The sequence below is a fragment of the Trichechus manatus genome, unplaced genomic scaffold, assembly GCF_000243295.1.
Source record: "Trichechus manatus latirostris isolate Lorelei unplaced genomic scaffold, TriManLat1.0 scaffold00186, whole genome shotgun sequence".
NCBI lineage: Eukaryota > Metazoa > Chordata > Mammalia > Sirenia > Trichechidae > Trichechus > Trichechus manatus.
In genome coordinates, this window is record NW_004444122.1 from 5,119,190 (window position 1) to 5,131,189 (window position 12,000).

At 40.4% G+C, this 12,000-nt stretch overlaps 1 protein-coding gene across 1 annotated transcript in view; it reads right to left on the reverse strand.

Annotated features, from left to right (window-relative positions):
- ADAMTSL3 (ADAMTS like 3) overlaps positions 1 to 5,691 on the reverse strand; it is a gene marked incomplete at its 5' end in the record, with an annotated part of 256,278 nt that extends 250,587 nt beyond the window's left edge. The window contains one exon of the mRNA XM_023741699.1: positions 5,455 to 5,691. Within this exon, the coding sequence (XP_023597467.1) occupies positions 5,455 to 5,691 (237 nt within the window). The remainder of the gene's footprint in view (positions 1 to 5,454) is intronic.
- Positions 5,692 to 12,000: the final 6,309 nt, after the last annotated feature.

The window sequence follows — 12,000 nt, forward strand, 5'->3', positions numbered from 1 at the left end:
TGATGATGGGATAATACCGGTAAGGGCTTAGACAATGCCTGACATATAATAAGTACCCAGTAGATACTGTTGTTGTCATCATCATCCTTAGTCACCGCTGAGTCAACGCCAACTCATGGCGACCTTATGTAATATAACAGTAAAATGTTGCCGGGTCCTGAGCCATCTTCATGATCATTGGTATGTAAACAAGTAGATAATCGCTGCTATTGTTTTTATTATGAACACTAAGTGGTTTCTTTATCTGCCCAGCGGTCAGGGAGTTCAATAAACACAAATGATAAACAAGCAGATTATCCAATAGGCAAAGTGCTTACCAGATCATCTGTAGTGAACAATTTCACATTTTTCACCACATCAAAGAGTCTGCTTCTAGGTACGGCTGGCATCTGTCTCTCTCACAACCCCACAGCACCTTCCTACAGAATCAAAGCCTCTTTTCAAATTTACAATCACTGACGGGGCGGATGACCCAGTAAGCAGGGTAAGCACGGGCTTACTTGTGCTTATTTACTAATCTGTAGTGAACAAATTCAGATGATCTGGTAAGCAAGGTAACACTGTGCTTACCTTGCCTATTGGATAATCCATCCCTGATGATAAATCAGACCTGTTCTGCAGCCCTGGTTCCAACCGGGTCCTACATCTGATAAAAATGCGAACTCCAAACAGCAGCAGGAGCGAATTTCCCTCAGTGAACGTAATCTTCTCATGCTCTCTGCTGTGCTCAGGCTAATAGAGAGTTGTCCCCAGGAGCACTGGGATGTATTTATTTAAATGATCAAATTGTAAACACACTTGCAAAAATTATTTGTAGTCTGTGCCAAGTAAATCTCAGGGCTCAGTCCATTGATCCTGAGGCCAGTGGAGAGATCATACAGTTTGCTTTCTCTCACCCTAACAACTGCTGATGTGCACGACTGCAGTGTACAAACAGAGTGAATTTATGTCAACATTATCCTGCTGATGGGAAGATACTAAATTCAACTGAGAAGCATCTGAGTCATTCCTGAGGAAGTGCATGCAGTTCTTTTACTCAAATAGGCTGGCCAAAAAAGCATTCAGCTTTCAGCAATCAGGGTATCACACATTACTGCCCAAAGAACCTGGCTTACCCATTAGAATCACAGAAATGTAATGTGAAGCACTCATTTAAAACAGACTCGTTCAGCACTGAAAATCACTTTTATCCTGCAAGCCCCTTAGTCCCTGGAAGCTACTGGAGCAAACTATGCAACCGGACTTAAGCAATGAATAAGAGGAGGAGGCAGTTGGCTGTGAGCACAAGGAGAAACCAGGGAAAGGGAACTAGTGTTGAGTGGATGCCTCTGGGTGACAGCTACTGTGCTGGGCACTTGGCATGTTCTTTGCGAATGAATGAATTTGAACAAGATCAACAAGCAGGACAATATCTCCTTTCTACATATTGAAAGAGGCATTGGTGGTTCGGTGGTAGAATTCTCACCTTCCATGCCAGAGACCTAGGTTTGATTTCCCGCCAAACTACCTCATGCACAGCCACCACCCATCTGCCAGTGGAGGCTTTCGTGTTGCTGTGAGCTTCCAGACTATGATGGACTAGGAAGAAAGGTTTGGCGATCTACTTCTGAAAATCAGCCAGTGAAAACTCGCAGAATCACAACGGTCCGATCCGCAACTGATCATGGGGATGGTGTAGGACTGGGCAGTGTTTCATTTCGTTGTGCATGGAGTTACCATCAGTCAGGGGTTGACTCAGAGGCAGCTAGAAACAACATATTAAAAAGACCAAGCCTCAAAGATGGTAAGGGTGTTGCCAAGTGGTCTTCAACCAATCAGTTGTAAAAATGGGAACTGAATGCCACTCTCTCTAAATCTAAAGTCCAGTAGTCCCAACCACAGCCCACCACCTCCATTCATCACAGAAGGCCACCCATCAGGTCCACGACCTCAGCCATAAGTGATCTGTCACAGAACGATTGTGCCACAGGCAATGCTTTTCTGCTTCCTCTGGTTCCTGAGGAACTGTCCTCTAACCATCTTTTGTCAACCCAGTTATCCTTAGATCATCTTAAAATTTCTCTTTTCTCCTCAAACTTCTCCCCGCTTATTGTTTTCTATTTCACAAAATTGAGCCCATCGAACAATATCTCGCCTTCCTCTCCATTCCCTTACAAACTTATCAGTGGTCTACATTTCCTCCTTCCTACCTGCCTCAAGGAGTCCCTGGGTGGTGCAAACGGTTAACACGCTCAGCTATTAAATGAAACTTTAGAGGTTCAAGTCCACCTAGCGTCACCTCAGAAGAATCTGCCATTGAAAACCCTTGGAACACAGGTCTACTCTGACACACATGGAGTTGCCATGAGTCAGAGTCAACTGGATGGCAACTGGTCTTTGGTTTTATTCCACCTATACCTCTAACCTCACCTTCTGTCATTGTCCCACAGGTATTTTTCACCTCAACCCTACAGAAAGAGTTATAGATCCTCAAACACACCCTGCTATTAATGCCTTCACCGTCCTATTCCTTCTGCTCATGATTCCCTTCCTCATCTTTGTTTAACTAACTCCTACTCAACTTTTCAAAATCTCAATGTCGAAGTATTACCTTGTCCAGGGTGCTCTCTTTGACCCCCAGAATAAATTTCTTTTAATGACAATTATGTTTTCATTTAATTATAAATGCTCACTATCAAAAACTTGTTTAAAAAAAAGGCATAATACTACTGATAAGCAATAACTACTGATAACATTTAGTGGAAGAGCCTAAAAGTAAATTGGTGGATATAAAGGGAAACCATTGACAGTATGTGAAGTAGGAAAATGGAGTTATAAGCTTTGAACTTGGGGAATATTAGTCAATAGCGTGTGTCAAATAAGATGGTGCAAGTGTAGGAGAGAAAGGAAGAGCAATTGGTTAGGGAGCTTGGAGAGGTTGGCTAGTCTAGTCTTGGGGTGAAAGGTGGCAGTGAGAGGGAAAAGAAGAGTAAAATGTGAAAGACATGATAAAGGGACCTGGATATAGAGGACACATGAGCAAATAGACTCAAGTGACTATGATGTGGTTTCAGGAAGGTGAGATTGAAAACTGTGGTGCCACAAACAGAAATGAATAGGAATCACAGGTAGAAGAAGGAGTGGATCTGGGAAAGATGGTATCAGTTTATTTAGAAGACATGCTGAATTGGAATAATTTGTGGGATCTCCTAAAAGGGACACTAAGCCTACCTTTGAAAATTCAGAACTAGAGGTTGTGAGGAAAATAAGAGCCAAGAGAACTGAATAGCCTCTGTATCTGCAGGTAGATAAGATTCATTTGTTCAGCCAGTATTTGCTGCAGAGTATCTACGGGGCCAGGCACTGTAGAGGTGCTGGGATGTGGCAATGAGAAACACACACATGATTCCAGCCCTCAGAGAATTTACAAGCTGTTGTGGGAGACAGCCATAAATTAAATAATCACACAAATATGCAATTATAAAATGTTATAAGCACAATAAAACCAAACCCATTGCTGTGGAGTCTATCCAACTCATAGCGACCCTGTAGAGTAGAACTGCCCATAGGATTTCCAAGGAGCGGCTGGTGGATTCCAACCACTGATCTTTTGGTTAGCAGCCAAGCTCTTAACCACTGCACCACTAGGGCTCCATAAGCACAATAGAAGGGTATTATAATAGAACCAGGAGACCTAATTTAGGTAGAGAAATCACAGAAACCCTCTTAAGGAAATGATGTGAAACTGATCGCTTAAAGATGAGTAAGGGTAGCCAGGAGCATGAGTAGAAGGAAGCAGAGACAGCATGTGTAAGGGCTTCGAGGCAGGGAAGAGCCTGGCACTTTGGCAGACATGGAAAAGCAGTGCCAAGACAGAAGAGTGCAGGAAGAGCCTGGAAAGGCAGGCAAAGATTCTGAATTTCACGATCACCGCCACAAAAAGCCATTGAGGGGTTCTGACATGTGGAGTGACAAGCTCTGACTTATATTTTAAGACAACCACTTTGGTTGCTGTGTGGGGAATGGGTTTCAGGGGACAATGGTGGAAGCTGGGAGAACAGAACAGGAGGCTATAAACGTAGTGTAGGCAAGAGGTGATGGGGCTTAGACTAGAAGTCAGTGGAGATGGAAAGACGTCGTGGATTCAAAATAAGCTTTGGAGGAAGAACTGAGAGAATTTGGCAATAGATGTGATATATGGGTAGAGAGAGAAGAATCAAGAATGATTCCACAGGGATCAGGCAAACAACTGACCATTTACCAAAATAGTGATGAAAGGAGAAACTGGTTTGAGGTGCAAGATCAAGGTTTACTTTTTAAGCGTGTTAAGTTTGAGATGCCTAGTAGTTCCTGGCCCTTAGCAGGTGGTTAGGTTATTTATTTTCTATAGTTACTGCTGTTTTTGTTATGAATATAAAAATAGGGTAGGTAGAATAATAGAGTATTTGTTATTTAAAATATTTTTCAGAGATGGAAAGAGTGGAAAAACCAAAAAACCAAACCTGTTGTTGTCAAGTCAATTCTGACTCATAGGGACCCTATAGGACAGAATAGACTAGTTATCCCAGAGAGCGGAAGTGCAATCCTATTCTTTCCCTCCCATGCCCATACTCTTCAGCAGCTGTCATAATACCTCTGAATGGGCCACACCTGTTACAAGCCACTGGGATTTATGCCTCATTCATACTCACTACAGCTCTATAAATGCACTCTGAAAAATCTGCTGGGATGTATTCATACTAACTTTTCAGGAAATAAGTCAGTATTCTTTCCCAAAGACCCAAAACTGAATTAAATTTAATAATGAAATCTCAGAGAACCTATCAGTATTACCCTTTCAGAGCAATGGACCAGCAGCATCAGCGAAAGCTGGGAACTTGTTAGAAATGCAATTTTTGACCTTACCTCAGACCTACTGAATCAGAAACTTTGGGGCTTAGGCCCAGAACTCTGTTTTAACAAGCCTTCCAGGTGGCTCTAATGCACTTTCAAGTTGTAGAATCAGTGGTCTAAAGGAACTGCAAGAAATCATGTATTGTAATCTTTTGATTTGACACAGGTGAAATTTACCTGTACTCATTGCCGTCGAGTCCATTCCAGCTCATGGTGACCCTATGTGTTACAGAGTAGAACTGCACCATATAATTTTCTTGGCTGTGATCTGTACAGAAGCAGATCACCAGGCCTTTCTTCTGCATTTCCACCAGGTGAGTTCCAACTACCAACCTTATGATTACCCGCCGAGTGCAAATCATTTACCCCACCCAGGGACCCAGATAAAATTTACACTATTTTAAATAAGTAAAGCATGATTTATAAAGTCTTATAGCATCCTCTAAAATTTTTTTTATATTAAAATTATCAAAGACAATATTTCATTATTGTGAGCAAAAGTCTAGAAGAAAATGATTTTCTTTATTGAGAATGGGAATGGCAGTCCTTGAACCAGGGTCACGGGAAGCAGGTGTGGCTTACCTGACAGATGCCACTGATACACATGTCCAGGGAATCTGCGTTGCAACGAGTCCCATCCAGTACCTTGGGGGCCAGCTCCACTACCAAGTTTTGTCCCCGTGCATGACACTTGAGTGCGCAAGGGGCAGTAGAATCATTATATCTTGGAAGCCATTCATAATAGCGCCCCTGATACTGGACATCATTGTAGGCAGAGCACTGCTGGGCTCTGAAGTCCTCAGCGTCTGGAGGGCAGTCCTGGGGGCAGAGAAAAAGGACCACACACACATCACCCAGTGAGATGAGCCTAAGGAAGGCTGAAGGAGTTTACCAGAATCCCACAGGACCAGATCCTACTTGCCTCTCTCATTCCTACATGTTTCTTTGAATTCAAGGCCAACTCTATGGCTGTGCAATTCCACTGGGACCTCCACAGTGATGACTTACACAGAGGGTTACCTCATCTATTCTGATCGCTCTTCCACCCAGGTATTTTTTCCAGATAACTAAAGCTTACCATATTTAGGTGCCAAATTTTGCTCTATTTTAGCCATCTTGGATATAAATTTTCAACTGCATTCCCTTCCTTTTGAAAACTGAATGCTTTGAATTTTTTTTCCAGGTGACTCAGGTGTTCCTAAGGATTTCAAGGTGAAGGATTATTTGCCCCTACTTTACGTCAACAGTTGGCATGGAGTTGATTCTGACTCATGGTGATCCCATATGTGTCAGAGTAGAACTGTGCTCCGTAGGGTTTTCAATGGCTGATTTCTTCAGAAGTAAATCCCAAGGCTTTCTTCCAAGGTGCCTCTGGGTGGAACCAAACCTCCAACCTTTCAGTTAGCAGCCACGACTGTTAACTGTTTGCACTAACCAGGGACTCCACTTCTACTCTACATGGTCCAACGCTGCTGTGCTTTGTGAAAATGTGTGTCTGTTTCTTTATTGTCTAAACAATCCATCTGCCTTTTTTCCCTGTTGTCAGAACCCTCCCGCTATCCTTTCTGGTACCAAGTACCTGCCTCCAGTTGGCTGTAGGACAGAAAGCAGATAATCTAGCTGGTTCAGATTCTGTCTAAAACAAGAGCAAATGAATTCTGAGTAAAAGCCCTTGAGAGCTCTCATAATAATAGTACAAAAAGTGTTTGTGTAAGTCTTGATGGCTCAGGGGGTCTTTTTACTAAATTACTGATTCCTCCCACCAGATATTTCCAAAGGATTAAAGCTGCCAGATGACAAAAATGTTACTTTATGGTTCAGAATCTACTTTTGGCATACAAAATTCCTAATTAAAGAAAATAGATACATAAAAGACAATATATTATTTTAATGTACTTTTCCTTATTGTTGAAGTAATAAATGCTCATTGTAAGAACTTTGGGAAATAATTTCTATTTGAAAAAAAGAAGAATAAATAACAAAGATCCTTATACCTAAATCTTTACACAAATCATCAGTGATTTCCCAAGATGAGTTTCTGGAAATAAAATTTCTGAGTCAAAGGATATGCAGGTGTTATGGGCTTTTCAAAATGTTGCCAATTGCCCTCCAGAAAGGCAGTATTATTATCAGGTTGATAATATGAGTGCCATTTTCTCAATATCTCTGCCAAGTCTGGATATTTAATTTTCTAAAACGTTTGCCAATCATAAGTGTTAAATAGAATTTTGCCATTTTATTTTGCATTTTTTATTTTATTTATTTTGTTGTCGAGAATATACACAGCAAAACATATACCAAGTCAATGGCTGCATTTATTTTTTATTATTTAGCTTTAATATCCTTTCACACATATTGGTGATATTAATTCTTCAAAACTTCCATATTTTACAATAACACATAGGAGGAACGTGTGTTCAGTCAAGTACATGAAACCAAATGGGCAATACCTGCCCAAAAGCAAAGAAGAGAAGGCAGGAAGGGACAGAAAAACTGGACAAATGGACATGGGGAACCCGGGGTGTAAAGGGAACGGAGGAGAGTGCAGACACATTGTGGGGATTGCAACCAATGTCACTAAACGATTTGTGTATAAATTTTTGAATGAGAAACTAATTTGTGCTGTAAACTTCCACCAGAAGCACAACAAATTTTTTTTAATTCTTGTTTTATGTCCTTTATTCATTTATTTACTGAATTTTTTTTATTATTTTTAACAGATTTGTGCCTAGTGAAGTTATTAACTCTTTGTCATTTTTGTCAAAAATCTTTTCCCCATTTAGTTTTGTTTTTGATGTTTTAAGAAGCCAAGAAACTAAGTTTTTATGCAGTCAATTCTATTAATATTTCCCTTTAAGGTTTCTTCCTTTATTAGTGGGCTTAGAAAGGCTTTTCCCACCCTGAGAACAGATAAATATTTAAATGTATCTTTCTAATTCCTTTATAATTCAGCAATCTTATTTAACTCTTTGGTATATTTGGAATTTATTTTAACGTATGGAGAAAAAAACTATCTTTTCCCCAAATGACTATTAATAATTTATTTAGCCAGCATTTAAAAATATAATTTCTTCTGTTCCTCCCCTTTTTACTACTTGACTTTTGTATTTTACTGTGTTTATGATTTTGGCTTTTATAAACTGCCTCAAATCCTTTTCAGAAGTAGGTTATGAATAGATATAATAAATAAATAAACTTTCCTTTGGGATAAGTTGTAATGTTTTGTTGTGAATCGTATATTGCATCCACATTTTCATTGTCTTAACGAGATTAAACCTTAACCTGGACCACACCTATAGAAGCAACAGTCCAAGTGAAGAAGACTGAAATTGGATCACCCCTCTTTGTTGGAATAAGGACTGTGTCCTCAATCCAGCCATAGGGATGATCATCAGTGATAAAATTACATCACCTCCTCTTCACCCGGCCATGGCCCATTTTCTCCATATATGACTCTTTGAAATCAAAGTAAGAGAATATAAGCAAACAACTTCCTTGCATTAGACTCACTGATGTGGGCAGGGCCCACTGTCAACAGAACATGTCAGCCGTCTAACTCTTGCTTGCCTTAAGCTCTATACACCAAGGAAGTGTCACAAAATTAAGAGTGCCTTTGCAGGAAATAGTCTGGGATACCAACCAAGCCTTGGCCCTTTCTGAAAGGGTGGCCAAGTTTGTATGTGTGACCCAGCTGCCTTGGACGAAGCCGGTTATCCAGAGGCAAACACCTTATCCACATCAGGTCAATCTTTGCCAGGAATTTAGAATTGCAACAGAAGTTTTAATTTGCCAGTTTGCAGACTAGAGCTGAGAAGCTATATCAATCCGTGCCTGGAATGACTTTTTTTCTTTTTCTTTTTTAAATGAGATGCATATTGAAGCAAAGCAATCCAGTTTCCACAGCAGAGAAAATAAATTAGACATAAAGGGAGAAGGAAAGATGAGAAATCATGCATTTCAATAGGGGGAATGAGTAACCGGGGTTCCTCCCTTTCTGATTCCTGGGTCCAGGCCTTCAAGACCAGCTTGTACTTAAATTCCATTAAATACCCACCATTTCATCCAGTGAATTCCATTTTCTTGAGCTAACTTGAGTGGGCTTCTGTTCCTAGCAAATGATGGTCCCTTAAGACAGCCTTGTATCTGGATAATGCTTTCTAGTTTACCAGGGATTTTCATTGACATTCTCTTTCCACCACCACCTTTGGTCAGGATTGTCATTATCCTAGCTTCATAAATGGAGAAAACTGTGATCTAGAAAGTCTTTAGTCACTAGCCCAAAGACACACAACTAGGATATGATAAAGCCAGAACTGATTTCCAAAATTAGCAAGCATTCCATTCTATGATACTGCTTTCTAGTAATCTTGGGGACATTGACTAATTATATTAAGTGCTTTCATCTACCTTGCATTCTTCCACTGTCAACACCAAGCATGCCTAGTCTGGTTCAGCTGGGTCCCAAGCCCTGGCTCAAGATAATCTAAGGATGCTTACGTCTTAAATAGTCCAGTTGATATTTAGGAAGCTTGAATGCCAAACATTCCTCTGCTTTCCTTTCCCAAGAAGCATTTTTTCATATAAATTAAGTTCAAGACAACACTTATTTTATTAAATATATTTTATGGGCCTTGCCCTAGGTTAGATGATGTGGCGAACACAAAAGAATATAATCAGTCACTGGCCCTCAGTGAGCTTGTTATCTTATTGGAGCTGTAGCATCTACATGCAGGAAATACATTGAAACAGCATGTGTGTTTTTGTTATTTGTGGACTTACAGTAGAATTTTGAAATGAAAGAAATAAAATTGTTATCTAAGAGTTAATTTATAAAGTCAATTAAACAGATTTAATAAGGAATGAAGAGATCCTAGATCAGCAAGCCTTGACTGTCACCTGAGAGAGGTAATTATTATATCTAAAGAAGAAATATGTATGTCATGAGGGGGTAGCCAGCCTGGGAAGTGCAAAGGAAAAAGAAGGAGGAAGAGGAGGAGGAAAAAGAAGGAGGAGGAGGAAGAGGAGGAGGCATCGACAGGTGACAACCAGCACCCATTCATGGGCCATCCTGAAGACAGGACTCCTCTTCCCCTCCTAAAACCATGAGCAAACATAAAGCATGTGAACAACTCAGGAAGACAGGCCAAGATATGGAGACTATAGAATAAATTGAGCATTTTTATGCAAGCTAGATAGATCGTTACCTAAAAGATTATTTATATGATAGTGTTGGACCAAGCTTTGATTGTATTAATTCGTTTATAATTTTCCCTCAGATAACCAGTAAGTAGGAACTCAGGAGAAATTCTATTTTTGCCACAAGCAAAATTTGAAAATTTCACTTTATCTTCACATCTAAGTTATGAGTTAAATTTTCTAATGAGATTAAATTTGCTATATTTTCTTCAATATAGCAAATGTCAGAATTTCTAGCATAAAAATTAATTATTGTAGATGGCCACAATAAGCTAATTAGCAAATATGGCATTGTGGAAAAGAGAAATTTCAGATGGGATCTAAAGGACGATGTGCTGTGAATAGGCCACTAGACATTGCAGTTGCAATATGCATTCTGATAGATACTGGAAATAGCATGAGCAAAAGAGGAACAGCACATATAAATCTAGTGTCTATGAGGGACAGTGCATAGACTGGCTTTGCAAAGGTAATAGTTGTGAGTTGAATAAGAGATAAGTCTAGCCAACTTGCGGAGGCCTTTGAATGCAAGTGATGAGGGGGATTAAAAGTAAATAAGGATCCACAGAGGGGAGTGATATATGAAAGGTGGCATTTTAGGAGGATCAATGTGATGGCAGGATGACTAGCATACAGGAAGATGGACTGAAGGTCTGGAGACAGATATGAAAGGAAGCAACTCTTGCCTAGAGTAGGAGCAATGTCAACTGAAAGAAAAGAACACCTCCAAGTAAAATGCCAAATGAAAAACTGTTACTGTCAGAAATTAGCCACTCATAGGATCTATGGCATGAAGGACCCTTCAAGGATGACATCAAATGTAGCCTCTTCTGGAAATTTGTCACATAGTCCACTCTACAGAATTAACCACACCTCCTTCTGTGCTCATACAAGAATGTATTCATGCTACAAATACACTTTTACCAAATTGCGATATCTTTTTTTTTTTTTTTTTTTTTTTTTTAGTATTTTCCCTTTTCCGATCAGACTTAATGGTCTGAATGAGACTGGAGGAACCCCAGAAAGCATGGCCCCCGGACTGTCTGTCAAACCAGAACTGAAACAATTCCCGAGGCCAACTCTTCAGACAAAGATTGGACTGGACTGTGGGATATAAAATGATACTTGTGAAGAGTGTGCTTCTTAGCCCAAGTAGATACATGAGACTAAATGGGCAGCTTCTGTCTGGAAGTGAGATGAGAAGGCAGAGAGGGTCAGGAGCTGGTTGAATGGACACGGGAAATCACGGGTAGAAAGGAGGAGTGTGCTGTCACAGAATAGGGAGAGCAATCAGGGTCACATAACAATGTATGTATAAATTTTTGTATGAGAGACTAACTTGAATTGTAAGCTTTCACTTAAACTACATCAATAAATAAATATTTTCCCTTTTCCTTCTTCCAGCCTTGCCTTTAATCCCATAAACATCTGTGTCAAAAATAACAAGTAGTCAGTGAGTTCATGTATTAGACCTTCCTGCTAACATGCATGACTTCCCTTGGAAATCCTCCATTTGTCTGATATATCCCTGATAAGGATAATTCTTTAGCAAGACCTCACTGGCCAGGCCCTGGCTTAAGAGTACACACTGAATGCTAATTGGAGGATTGTCTGAAGACGGTGGTTACCTGGGAGTCACAGTACTGTACAAAGGCACATTCGGCTCCCTAAGCTTTCAGGCCCTTCAGCCCAGAACTCCATCTCCCCTGACAGAGCCCAGGGAGAGCCACTGGCCTGAAGTCTGTTTCTCAGGGAAGGCAGTGTGGTCCTTGTTTCCTGGTAGTGGCTCCCACTCCTGCCATTGTGGTTTCCTGCACAGCAGGGGTGGTATTTCTTCATCTAGGTGCTCTGAATGCATACCTCTATTGCATCTAGACTCATAGTGACCCTACAGGACAGAGTAGACTGCCCCATAGGGTTTCCTAGGTTGTA